Below are 13768 nucleotides of genomic sequence, written 5' to 3' on the forward strand. Positions count from 1 at the left end.
AGAAAGAGAGAGAGGGAGATTCTTAGGCCTCACAGAGAGCATTGACTTTGATTGCATCCCTGCGGTATAGCTTTAATTGCGATTTTGACCTTTTTTCACAGTAATTCATGCTTTTTTCTGTGCCTGTTTCTTAAAATATTTACCAACCAGTTTTCTCTCTCGCCAATTACATCTGCATCCTAATTTCCAACCTTTGTCATCTGCTCTCGTTTTCCAGGCAGCATCATTTGTTTTCTCTGTCTGTTTCTCCCTTGGTCTAAAAGGCACGCAGGAATGGGGCCGAAGACCCCTGCGTAAACAACAGTTCTCCTCCTGCACAGCTGCGACGTCAAAGCCCATTTCTGGACGTCCCTTTGATTGATCACTTCCTTGCGGCACTCTGGCCCCCCAGGGCTCATAATGGCGTGTCCACTGAACTCGGATTTAAGTACAATAACGCCCAGACAGACTGTAGGCTGAGATTGTGCAGACAGGGTATCTCCCCAGTGAAACTGATACGTTGATAAATGATTCACTTGATCTCTCTTTGTGGCTGTTTCTTAATGGCTGTCCATGACGTGACTCACTATTTATTCTCAGTTCACTTCAAGATGATGACTCAGTAAAAAAAAAAAAATACTTATTGCATTGTGGGAAATGTTATGTGCCCTCTTCAATGAATGCTAATGAGCATTTCACATTTCAGTCAGTAAAATGAGTTAATTAGCACCAACATAATCGAAAGAACCTTGTGCAGCCTTGTTTAGTTGAAGGACAAACATTTTTTTCTTGTTAGAAATGTATTTCATAATTTATTAATTTTTCATTTATTATTTTTTTCTTTACAAACAGATCATGACAGGCTGGCAGCCAGAGTGCACCCCTCTGTGAGCCTCTCCATCCACAGCACGCCAACGCATCATGACTGAGACTATATAATTAGGAACCATAGATCGTCCGGCAGCAAGACCATGTTTATGACAACAACTATAAGGACGTCCAGCACAGTTTTGTACGAAACCCTGGAGGGTTTTTTGGTGTATATCCAGAAAACGTGCATTTTACTAAATTGTGTGCTCATTTTATTATGACCGCCGCGCAGCGAGGTTTAGTCAGATTTTTTTTTTTTTTTTTTTTCTCTTTTTCGCATGTCCAGGTGTTGTAATCGCAGGTATCTGTGACCTAACATAGTCAAAACTGCACGAAATTGGAAGTGTAGGATCATTATGACACCCTCTGAATGCACGCCAAGTTTCGTGGAATTCCGTTCATGGGGGGCCTTACAATAAAATAATTTATGTGTATATTTAGTGACCCGTGACACCAACAAGGATTCCGGGACACTGAAAGACCGGGTATATTTAAACTTGGTGGGCATGTAACCCCACATGGATAGCATGGAACCATAGTTTTTCGTTTTGATCTGTAGCCCCCCCGCTGTAAGTATAAGTATAAGTATATATACTTTTTTGATCCCGTGAGGGAAATTTGGTCTCTGCATTTAACCCAATCGGTGAATTAGTGAAACACAAACAGCACACAGTGTACACACAGTGAGGTGAAGCACACATTAATCCCGGCGCAGTGAGCTGCCTGCTACAACGGCGGCGCTCGGGGAGCAGTGAGGGGTTAGGTGCTCAAGGGCACTTCAGCCACGGCCCACTGGTCGGGGCTCAAACCGGCAACCCTCCGGTTACAAGTCCAGAGTGCTAACCAGTGGGCCACGGCTGCCCCAATGTACTGGACCCCCCGAAAGGAGGGTAGGGCAGACACAGTTTTCTGTGAATATCTTGAGAACCGTAGGGCCTAGGATGACCAATTTTTTCCGTATGTTTGACTCCAGGGGTCATGTTAACCCATTCCATGTGCACACATGTGCATAAACAGATACACACGCACACACATACATTCACAGTAATCATATGTATGACACATACTCACACAGTAGACATATAATGCGATGCATGCACATGCACAAACACACATACGCAGGCAAACACACAAGCACGCACACACACACACACACCCACACACATAAACATAAATGTGTACACGCACACATGCACACAATTCAAGAATTTCTCAGAATTATGAACAGGCAAGATGGGGGTGGGGTTGTATAAAATGAATTTTACATGTGAAATCTATGAACTAATCATGTTTTGGTACTTGTTGTCTAGCAGATACCAGTGAGAATTGAGTGTGGATAATGCAATTTAGTGAGACACTTAGAATCATATAGGCCTTTCAGCGTGATTTATTTTTGTGGAAAAAATGTGCTGGACTGGGCGGCGATCATATTTTGTACCGCTCTGCGGTACATCTAGTTAAATTGTGCTCTCAATTTAATTTTTGTAAAATGAGCGCTCGATTTAGTGAAATGTGCTCATGACTTAGTAAATCGTGTGCATGATATAGCAAAATGTGCAAACGATTTACTAAATTGAGCGCACAATCTAATAAAATGAGTCCAAAATGTAATACAATGAGACCACTATGTAGCAAAATGAGCACACATTATATTAAACTGTGCACACAATCTTGTAAAATGAGACCACAGTTTAGTAAAATGAGAGCACAATTCTAAAATGAGTGCACATTATCTCGATATACGAAAATATCTTGCAAAAACACCTCCTGGGCTAGTTTTGTGTGTGTGAGTGTATGGCTATGGCTGGACAATTGGACCCACATGTTTGGTTTTTTTTCTTTTGTCTCGACAGAAGAAAATATATCTGACTTGATGCCAGCTCATCATTTCTAAATATTTAGTTTGATGAGAGAGCATCTATTTACGAACAAGACTGGGCGATAAGAGGACACAATGACTGTTGCCAGCGGGCTCTGTTACTTCATCCCAGGTCCAGAAAGTAAAAGTCCTGCCATATATTCTTTCTACCTGTGCACTTAACACAGGTGATATAATTACCGGTAATTATCTGATCTACCTGGCTGCTAATTAGGATAAGCAGGTTTACTAAATGGTTGGATCAAATACTTGGCAGGACTTTCACTTTCTGAACCCGGGATGTCCGCCTCTGTACTTCACAATAGCAGCCGGATCTCCTCGGCAGAACACTTCCCATGGAGAGGGGTCACGTGTGGTCAAGGCCAAGGGTGCGCCGGATCAGTGGACTTCCAGGCCTATCCCCTCCCACACACACACACATACACAAACACACACACACACATAAATGCACACACACACATGCATACACACACACACACAAGCTCGCACACACACACGTACACATGCACACACACACACACACACACACATTCACAGCCCTCCATTGTCACACTCCCAACACCCCTCCACATCCCTACTTGCTTTCCCATGAGTGACCACTGCATGGAGTAGACATGTGATGTGTAACAGTTTGTTTGTTTGTTTGTTTGTTTGCTTGCTTACTTGTTTGTTTGTAGGCATACCATTTCATTTGCTTTCTAAGTCCCTGATCAAATTTTCTGACACTCCCCCTCCCACCCCCACCCCCTCCTCTTTTTGAAGGTTCCATTGGAACCGTTCTTTTCCAGCCAATCAAAGTTGTGCTCTGAGACCGTGCTGGCAGCTGGCAATGTTTGCGTGTCACACATCCACTGATTTGCCAGGACTTTCCACAGTGTATTACTGTATCTCCGACTGCACAACGAACAACACTTCCCTCAACCGTGTGATGAGAAGATGATCTCATCTGAGTGTTTCAACACAGGGCCTTTCATATGCCATTATAAGGCACCTATTTCACAACTAATGGTGTCAGGGGCGTGTGGGAGGGCCCAGAAAGCCAGAATGTACAGTAATAGTCGTCATGTTTGACATTATCATATGGTGAAAGCAGCCAAGGATTCATGTACCTGTTAATAAGAGTGGGGGTGGAGTGGGAGGTATAGTAGGAGCAAGATTGTGTGCAAGAAGTTGTGGTTGGCCCCCGTGCAGATTTATCAGGTTTCACAATCAATGACAAATACTGCAAAACCCATAAAGAACTTATATGTCCCTATACACACGGCAAGCATTTATCAAGATTATTATCCAAACTGCCTGAATACTCTGAAGAGTCTTCCTCATTTGAGTAGGAGGGATGCCAGAGATTTAATAATGCATTGCAGAGGGCTGGGGCTGCATTTTGTCACCCGTACGGAGACAGCCAGAGAAGTCATGGGGAGTGTTTGGTGCAGAATGAGCCTGTGAGCAGCATGCACTAAATAAAATATTTGCCTGGCATAGGGTGTAAGAGTGTGCCAAGGCAGTGTGTGTTCTTAAGAGTGGCTCGTGACCAGACCATCAGGGTGTTGGAGACTTCGCCAGTTAGAAGCTTGAACTGTTATTTGTTCTGCTCTTTAACACATCCAAATTCACCACTGGAGACCAATTTAGACCCATACTGCACTCCCTCTCTGCTAAAGAATCCTACTCTCTCTTCCTCTGTCTCTCTCTCTTCCTCTCTCTCTCCCTGTCTCTCTCTGTCTCTCTCTCTCTTTCTCTCTCATTCTGTCATCCACAGTGTCCCTCTTTTTCTCGCCCTCAGTCTCCCTCTTCTCTCCTTTCTCCCTCACACACACACACACACACACACATACACACACACACACACACACACACACACACACAGACACGCACGCACACACACCCTCTTCCATCACTCTCCACCAGTGGTCATTACTGTTGATACATTCACACTGTGTGTGTTGGCAGGCTCAGGTTGTGCCGTGTTTTTGCGCGCAGCCTTGTCATCACCTCCTTCATCCTTTCTGCGGGGAATAATGCGAACACCTCATCTGTGCCAGCCGCCAGTAAGCAAACACTCAGCATCCACCGCAGGCCTTCATCAATCAGAAGATATACAGTACACACTTCAGGAAGAGAGGGAGGGCGAGAGGACCAACTAACTGGGAGCTTTGAGAAACTGAGCCTCAAAGTCTTCTCCAGCGTCTGAGATGGCAGCTGAATCAATAGGGCATCTAGTCCAGATTTGGCCCAGGTGAGGCTCTGAACTGGCCCGGGTTAGGTGGATCTGGCCCTGATGAACTGGATTAGACAAATATAGACCTGATCTGGCTTTGATTGGGACTGGATTGTTTGTGGATTCAGCTGCTCCCCAGGAACGCATCCCACAAGCCCACACGCAGTCCTGCCTCAGGGTGAGAGATATTTAATTTGGGAATAAACTGTGTCCCTGATTTGGAGAGCACTGACGCCAGTGTTCTCCACACAACAGCGCCCGGCAAAAGCAGGGATTTGAATAAACAGTTATTTAGCCGCGGCTTTCCTTCGGCTGTTGACTGAATACAGGCACGTTTTATTTTGTCTGAGTGCTCCCTCGCCGCACAGGCTGCCTGCAGAGATGACATTTTGGGTTTGAGTGCTAGCAGAAGCTACTTTTCTAAATGTCTGTGGATGGGCAGGAACAAAACACTCATCAGAAAGCTGTTGACTCTTTTCCCAGGAGCATTCCCAGCATCAGTAACTGACAATAAGATGGTCTCAACTGGTCTCAGATGCACAACAGTGTCAACCCTCACTATCATATTGGTTTCTCTGACCTTTAAGCTTGCTTGTTCCCAGGAAAAAGTTCTCACTGCTCTTCTCTCTCTAGTGTTATGGAGCCAGACTTGTATATTACAGAATATATCTGGACACAACCATGTAGAAATGTGCTTCCAAAACCATGCCAAACCAGCCCACGTCCATGCTAAGTCTGACCTCACAGTGCCATCTCAGGTGTGCTCTCGTCTCAGGGTGCACTCTCATCATGCAGTGATGATATTGCATGTGACGCTGAGACAACACTCCCTCAGACCCCCGCTCCGGCCCAGCCCCAGCATAACACATATTCTGTGGGTATGACCATGAGGCAGCTTCTTGCCTGGTCCACTTCAGTTCCCATAAAGCTCAACAGACGCTGTGATTTTGACCTGATTTTAGCCCCGATTCCGTCGGACCACACAAACTTTAGAATGGGGTTGAATACCCACAGGACTTGTTGTGCAGTTTGAGCAGACTCACTACTCCCGAGTAAAAGATGTAACAATCAACGTCCCAACACTGGTCAGGTCAGATTGGCTTTCTGGCATGTCCGAAATTTTTGTTTACTGTGTTACTGCATACCTGCCAACATTTAGCTTTCCAAAAATGGGAGATTGTTTTTCGGGGAAGGTGGGGGGGGGTTGTTAATGTTAGCACAGAATCAGTGTTTGCATATTTAACTTGTTTCATACACTCTTTGCAACACTGCATTTCGGTCGTTGATTTTACCTTACCAAAACAGATACGCATGCCAGTTATGTATCCAACACCTCCAAAACTCTAAACCTGCTGTCAGATTATGTTCCGAGGGCACAAGTTTCCTATTGTGTATCAACAACACTCAATAACAGTTTATGTGATGTGTTAATCACAAAATGTTCTTTCCTAACAATTTACAGCTACAGTAGTTGTTAAGTAGGCTATTCAACTAGCCCGCTTGCTTGCAAGACTCGCTTCCTTATTTGGGTTTTGGGTTGGGTTTTATGACAAAAAGTTTTAAATTGAAAGTAAGTGATTGTGTATGTGTAGTTTGTATAATTTCATACACAATCTGGCAAATTACGAGAGTTTTCCCGGAGAAATAACAAAACGGGAGGGCGCCGGGAGATGACCTTGAAATATGGGAGAAACCCGGGAAAAACGGGAGAGTTTCAACTGTGCAGAGTGACCACAGCATTCAATGCGACCGATTGAGATGTCTATAAAAACATAAAAAGCTCTGTCATCGCTGCAGAGTATACTGTATTTATTGTTTTTGCCGTTTACAGTACATGTGCAGTTAGGTTTATAGGCCTACAGTATATTCCACTCCCAGCTGCTGTGTTTCACTTGCCCCATTTCTGTGTCACTACAGATTTCACAGCTCTGTTCACAAACACAGGATGCTCAAAGTAATGGATGTTGATGCACAGTTTATGGAGGTAATTTATACTTTGCTTGTGTTTGGGGGACCGAAACACAGAATCACAGTTTGTCTTACTTTCTGCCTTCTCACGAAAATCTATGTTTGTCTTGGAAAGTGACAGTTTCAAGAACCATAGCTAAATTCTTAATTAGAAAGAATTACAAATACAATTTCCTGTAATTGTTAGGTAATGGTAAAAAAGTAAAGTAAAAAGGTAAAGTCATAAAGACTTACTTTGTGTTTTATCAGGTTTGTGGAGGAGAGTGTGTACATCTTGAGACACCAGATACAGCTTGAACAGAAACAGCCTGCCTCCTTTGATGTTCGCCCTTCATATTGGGTTTCTTTGCATTCTATAGGTGCTGACTATATTTCTCATTGGATGTTGTGAGTTAGCAATCATCTATAAATTCAATCAGCAGTCACAAAACTCAGTGAAGGAAAAAAAAGCAATACCCTGACATCAATTCTCCCCACCTCCTGAGTGCGAATAGACAGAACTGTCAACAAACAGTACATCATTTAGCCACCATTACCCTGTGCTCTCCATCCAGTCTAACTTGGCCTCCCTCCACTCAAGGTGACTCATCGTGACAAAAACAATCCGTGTGACTGGCCACGGTCGCCATCCCACGTATCTGCTTCCATTTGACAATAGCCAGTTGAACGAGTAGAGCCGTGTCACAGGTCAAGCAATTTACAACGGAGAGCTGTCGCTCTCTCCCTATGCTTCCTGATTCATTAGCCCCTATGTCATATGATGCTAGTCACTTCGCCACTGACCGCTGACCTCTAACTGCTGTTTTATTTTAGATCATCCTGTTTTTCTCGCACTTATCGCTTGGTTTCTGTGTTGTGGTTTCTCAACTGTTTACCCTCCTCTTCCTGAAGCACAAGACTGTGATTATCCATGACTCTTTTTTCCCGCCTGTGTTTAAATCCGTTCTGCCTTCCCTGGTCTACTGCTGCCTTCATTAAAATTTGAGTTGCAGAGAGAGAGAGAGAGAGAGAGAGAGAGAGAGAGAGAGAGAGAGAATGGGAACAGAGTGCAAAGGGCAGAAAGGGGACTTGGTAGCCCGCCCCTCATTTCCTTTGCAGTTCTCTGTCTTGCGCTCTTGCGAGTCCACCCTCAGGAAAGTGAAATTACTCAACTGGAGAGATAGGAAGACAGAAAGAGAAAGAGAGAAAGAGAGGCTTAAAGCAGTGCTTCAGGAGCGCGCCCATGAGATGCTCATGAGAGAGGAGACTGGTAGAACAAGAACTGGTGCTTAAAGTAGCTTGAGAGAGAGTGGTCTCAGAGAGAAGCCTAAAGCTACCTCATATATTCTTCATTTGAATATCTAAAACTTGAGGCACAGTTAAAAATAGCCATGGAAATTTGTCACATACCTTTTGATGATTTCAAATGTTAGCTTGCTAGTTACATGGCATATCATAGTTGAAAAAAGTGTGGCTAAAAAAAAAAAACGTTGAACTATTTTTAACTTGGTGACACAATTTTTGCTAGTCTTTTAGCCTACCTTGTCGCATCGTTCTATAGAGAAACCATTATAATTGAGTGGCTGGAGGTTAACAAGTGTCTCAGTGTGAATGGCCCTCAGAGTAGAGCTTCTGGAGGGCACCCATGTGAAGCCCACCAGAGATCAAACCAGCGAGGCACAGCCGTGGAGGAGGAGGGAGGCCTGAACTCGCCTATGGGAAGATTGTGCTTGAGTTTTAAATCCGCACTTCAGCAAAGAGGCCACATGAAGCTCACCGGAGATTAAACTGTTTGAGCGGGAGCTGCTTGATTACCCACCACACCGAAATACCAAACCCAGTCACACAAAAGCTAATTGAATGTGTTGTTCTCTCTTTTCACATTGATAGCACAGCTGATTGGTAAGGTAATTGAACTGGGAAAACAAAATTTGGCTAGGGAATTTAGCAACATGCTTCAGTTGAAGTGGAGAACGGGGCAGACATCAACACTAATTGAAAGTGGAACCTTAATAAGACATGGTTTAGTTTCGACTTCTGTAGACATCGAGTAGACTTATTTACATGTGCTTGCATTTATTACCTCATTGAAATTCTGTGTTTGTTTATTCAGCTCATTAGCAACAATACACATGCTGAACACAATTGTGGCCTGTTGTTAAGATAGAACATATGTTATTTTTCCCTAATCAAATTGTACTTCTCCAGGAGAATGGTGCTGTGTTGAATAAGGGTTAATTTCCACTTAACTCTGTTCAAGATTGCCACCATCTACTGTATCATGTATGCAATATATGATGTGTCTATGTTATGTGCAGTTATTGAGAAGTGTGGCTCTATGTCACAAGGGATTTCAAAACCAGAGGCAATTGTATTTCCACTTTGTTATTTGTTTACTGAATTGCACCCCTATAATTGAAACATTTATTTTAAGTTTTAAATAAATACCTGTGGCATGTATTTACACGGCACGGTTCTCAAATTAACAGTTGAGGTTGTCCTCAACATAATATCTCTTATCACTGTGTGGAGGCTCACTATAAAAATACATCCTCTGCATTGCCAGGGAACATTCTTATGGAAATGAATAGAGCCCCCATGCTGGGATCTCCCCAAGTTTCCCCTACGAGCGTCCACTGCCTCAGAAAACCAAAGAGATCTTAGGGTCTAGAGTTTCTCATGCATTGAGCCGGGGACCCCCCGAGTACACCCCAGCACCTCGCTACTGGCACAGAGCCACATCTGGCCACTGGAGGATACGGGAAATGTCTGTGAAGTTATAAATAGGGCGCTCGCTGCAGACAATAGTAGCCCTTTCGTTATGCTAGCCAGTTTCCCTTTGCAGGCTGTCCTCTCCGCTGTTCTCTACATTGGCTGAATGTAAATATGTAAACAAACAAGCAGTGAACTAGCTCGGCTGCATCCGTGTCCTCAACTGCTGTAACACTGCCACTCATTATAGCGTCTCTCTGTCTGACCCACTAGAGCAGCAGCATGAACCTGGTCACACTCTGCCTGTCAATCATGATGCATCAGCTCTATATTATGAGCTATACCTCTCTCTGCAAGGGTTTCTGAACATCACTAATTCTCACCAATTAAAGTAAAAAAAGGTTGTTTTTTGTTTTGTTTTTTTGCACAGTGTTTTAGTGAGAGAGAAAAAACACATTTTAATGTTAGCAAAATAACAAAACAAAAAAACATTCAGTGTTGCCTTTTTATGTCATGCTGTTTTCATTTTGATATTCAGCAGGGTACTGATAAAACTTTCCTACTTTCCTTTTTGCTGTTCATTCTCACAGACTTTGTGGCACGTTTTTCCTCTCAAATTTCTCTGGGGTAAGGACGTGGACACCCCCCCTCTTTTGTTGTTATTCCAACAGCATACTCAACTGAGTCGAATGGCTCTTTTAGTTCAAAGTGAAACAATTACACAAGTAAATCAAATTCAGAGCTCATAACTATGTGACAGTCATTTAATGTCCAATTTTACAGTCCATTTATTCAATCATATTTTTAAACGAATTTGGATTGAATCTAATGATCGAGACGGGAAATTTCCCCATGGCCATAGCTAACTAAAGCATTATATGTAATGAGGTCGATCATCTTACTCAGATTGGAGATGGGAAATTCTCAATAAAGTGTGTGCCTCCATCATCCTTATTAGTAACACCCTGATTTAAAGCAGAGTTGAACTGACCAGAATGCTAACTACCTATTCAATTTCAAATCAATTAAATGCAAAGGCAGGACGTGGGAGGGGTTTATGTAGCGCAGCATCGCTGACCCCCTACCTATTAGTTTCCCCAGAGGTGAAAGAAAGGCTTTTTTTTTTTGGGGGGGGGGGGGTACCTTTCAGGACCAAGGACAGCAGTGAGTGGGGATCCCGCTGAGACCCCAGTTAACTTGCGGGCCTCTTTGATCTTCACGCAGACGCTATCAGTAGTATTTACATGTTGCTGTGACTAATTATACTCCTGCTGTCGTCATAATTACCTGAAACTTTTGGGGTGCGGTTAAATGCCTCCGATTGCACCATTGCACAGCATGAACACAATTGTCTCAGTTACCATGCATTTTAGTCAGTATGTTCTGTTTTGTTTCGCTGAATGACAGTTTATATGTACATTACTAAGTCGTGTTTAGTTTTAAGGGTTTACTATATTTCAAGTATATCATCATAAATTCACAAATGTGACATTCATCAACAGATTGCACTCCAGACCCTTCAGTCATTTGGAGAAAACGTATAAATGAATAATAATAAATCTTTTTACAACAATTTTTAAATTACTTTATCAAATATGCACTGCACATAAAATGTAAATAAGCCACACATAAAATCTCTAGCTCTGGTCTTATCACAGTCTATGTATACACTTACATTTATTCGCATTTCCCATGAAATATTTTATACAGATCTAGATACATTTGAACTTGTGAAAAAGAGTTTATGTGCGTTTCTTACTTATACATATTATCTTCTTAAAGGCTTTCCGAAAATCTCTATTGAAAACAGTGTATATAATAGGGTTTACTGAACTATTGCAGTAACCTATCCAAAAGAATGCGTCAAACAAGGCTCCGGGAATGGTGCATTTCTCCCTGCAAATAGCATGGAGACTGTAGGTGAAGAAGAAGGGAAACCAGCAGAGAACAAACACTCCCATCACCACAGCGAGCACAAACGTGAAACGCTTCTCTCGCATTTGCGCCACTTTAGTTTTGGATGCGGACTGTCTGTTGTTTGGCTCTTGGAACAACTGTGAGGTGCGGTTGGAAGCCCATGAGATGCGGCAGGTCTGTTTAGGGCAGCAATCTGATCCCTCCACCTTCCTTCGCTTGGAGAAACGGGAGTTCTTGGGTTTGTTGTCCGACGTACAACTCTCCTCCAGATCGATGTCGTCCAACTCCTCTTGGTGTTGATTACTTCCCGAGCTGTGGCTACTGGGGCTCTCCACTTCGAACTTATCCTTTCGGACGAAACATGTCTCCGACTGTGAGGGGTTCCTCTCCAGGCCGTTTCTAGCGACAAACACAGTGGAGGAGCGCTGTTTGGCCACGCGGTATATTTTACAGTACACTGTAATCATAATGAACCCAGGGGCGAAAAAAGAGACGAGGCACGAGGAGAGAATGTACCACGTCTCGTCATTAATCAGGCACTCATTCTCGTCGTGCTTGGTCATGATTAGAGGCGGGAAGGAAATGACAGCTGATATAACCCACACTATTGCTATCATGGACTTGATGCGCTTCGGAGTCCTCTTTAGGTTGTAGCTCACCGCTTTTGTCACCGACCAGTACCTGTCCAGACTGATGGCGCACAGGTGAACGATGGATGAGGTGCAGAACAGAACGTCTAAGGCCAGATAAAAAGCGCACCATGTGCTCCCAAAGTACCAGTATCCCATGATCTCGTTGGCTAAAGAGAATGGGATCACTAGCGTGGCCACGAGGATGTCCGCCGAGGCTAGAGACACCAGGAAAAGGTTTTGTGGCGCACGGAGCGCTCGACTGGTTAAAACTGCCACTATAACCAGAACGTTACCCACAATCGTGACAAAAATTATGACAGTGACGACGACGATGATAGACGCCGCTGCCACCACCGTATGAGGAAAAGGTCTCGCTGTTTTTGTAACATTGCCATCCTCGGTAGAGTTATAGTCAACTGTTGTCAGTTGTGTCAAATCCATTTTGAACTCATTCTCTCTCAATCGCCGCTGCCCAACAGTTCAACTCTGCCATGCGTTCATAACAGTGGCAGTAAGTTAGGTCGTCTCCTCAGCATATTGGAATAACGCACACCATTTGAACAGCCATGACAACATAGTGCCCTTCTGGTGCGCACTGAACACCAGTCTCACACGCATTTGTCTGCTTCCCTGCGCAATGAGCGCTTCCCATACACTGAAATAGTTCAGAGCAGGAAAAAAGCTTGCAACCTCACCTAAAACTTTATCCACTGTGATACAGCTCCCTTCGGTTAAAATGTATTCCGTTCGTTTTTAGTCCCAGTTCTCAGCATGCAGCTCTATCTCGTATTGGAAAGAAGCGCGTTGTTTGTGCTCGTCGAACTCTGTTCCATACTGGCCGCACAGTGGAAAGGAATGAAGGAATGTATTTGCGAGCAGGAGAGAGGCGAATTACATCATTCCTTAGACCAACCCATCCCTGAACTTAGACGGAGGTGCATAGAATGTTGGAGTTGGTATGGGAAGGTGGTCTCTTTGTTTGACAGACATATGTTTGGCTTTATCCATAATGAGTTTATCATATTACGTTAATGCATCGTAGTACACACCAAATATTATCTTAATTTTGAAGTGCATGTCTCTCCAGTTCTTCCACTGATATAGATGCAAACAGATGCATGTACTTAAATTAATAATGTTGAAATTAAATATTGGTTGTAATTATTGTAGGTGTACAGCATACTGCAACCATTTAAATGCCAGGCGACAGTTGAAATAATACATTGCTTAGATCTCATTCTGCTGTTTGCAAAAGAGAAGCTCTCAGCCAGCCTGGAGTGTTCCAAATGCTATTGTTAGTTACATGGCCCTCTTTTAAGCTGACAGCCGAAACAGGATGTGTCAAACAACAGTTGCCTCCAACCAGTCTCTACGATCTCTCCTGTTTGCCAGGATGGCGCTGGTTTACCTCAGAGGATGTTAATCGTGTTGCTGCTCAGAGCCCACACACATTCTCTTCCTGTACAATGGCATTTCTACTAAACTTCAAAGAGGACTGGTGGTTTGCCTCATTTACCAATCCCAAGCTTCTATGGACTATGTAAAAGAAAAAAATATGTAAATGCTGCACTGTTTGGGGGGGCAGCGGTAGCCCTGAGGATTTGTTATGTAACT

At 43.5% G+C, this 13768-nt stretch overlaps 1 protein-coding gene across 1 annotated transcript; it reads right to left on the reverse strand.

The window, feature by feature from the left end:
* Positions 1 to 11037: 11037 nt before the first annotated feature.
* On the reverse strand, positions 11038 to 13033 carry adra2da (adrenergic, alpha-2D-, receptor a). Its single transcript, XM_048263069.1, has one exon. It carries the CDS (start codon positions 12593 to 12595, stop codon positions 11348 to 11350), a length of 1248 nt encoding a protein of 415 aa, XP_048119026.1. The 5' UTR covers positions 12596 to 13033; the 3' UTR covers positions 11038 to 11347.
* Positions 13034 to 13768: the final 735 nt, after the last annotated feature.

This window comes from Alosa alosa, chromosome 14, assembly GCF_017589495.1.
Source record: "Alosa alosa isolate M-15738 ecotype Scorff River chromosome 14, AALO_Geno_1.1, whole genome shotgun sequence".
Taxonomy (NCBI): domain Eukaryota; kingdom Metazoa; phylum Chordata; class Actinopteri; order Clupeiformes; family Clupeidae; genus Alosa; species Alosa alosa.

Coding starts and splice junctions, on each gene's coding strand:
- adra2da (XM_048263069.1), bottom strand. CDS start 12,595: ATGGATTTGACACAACTGACAACAGTTGACTATAACTCTACCGAGGAT.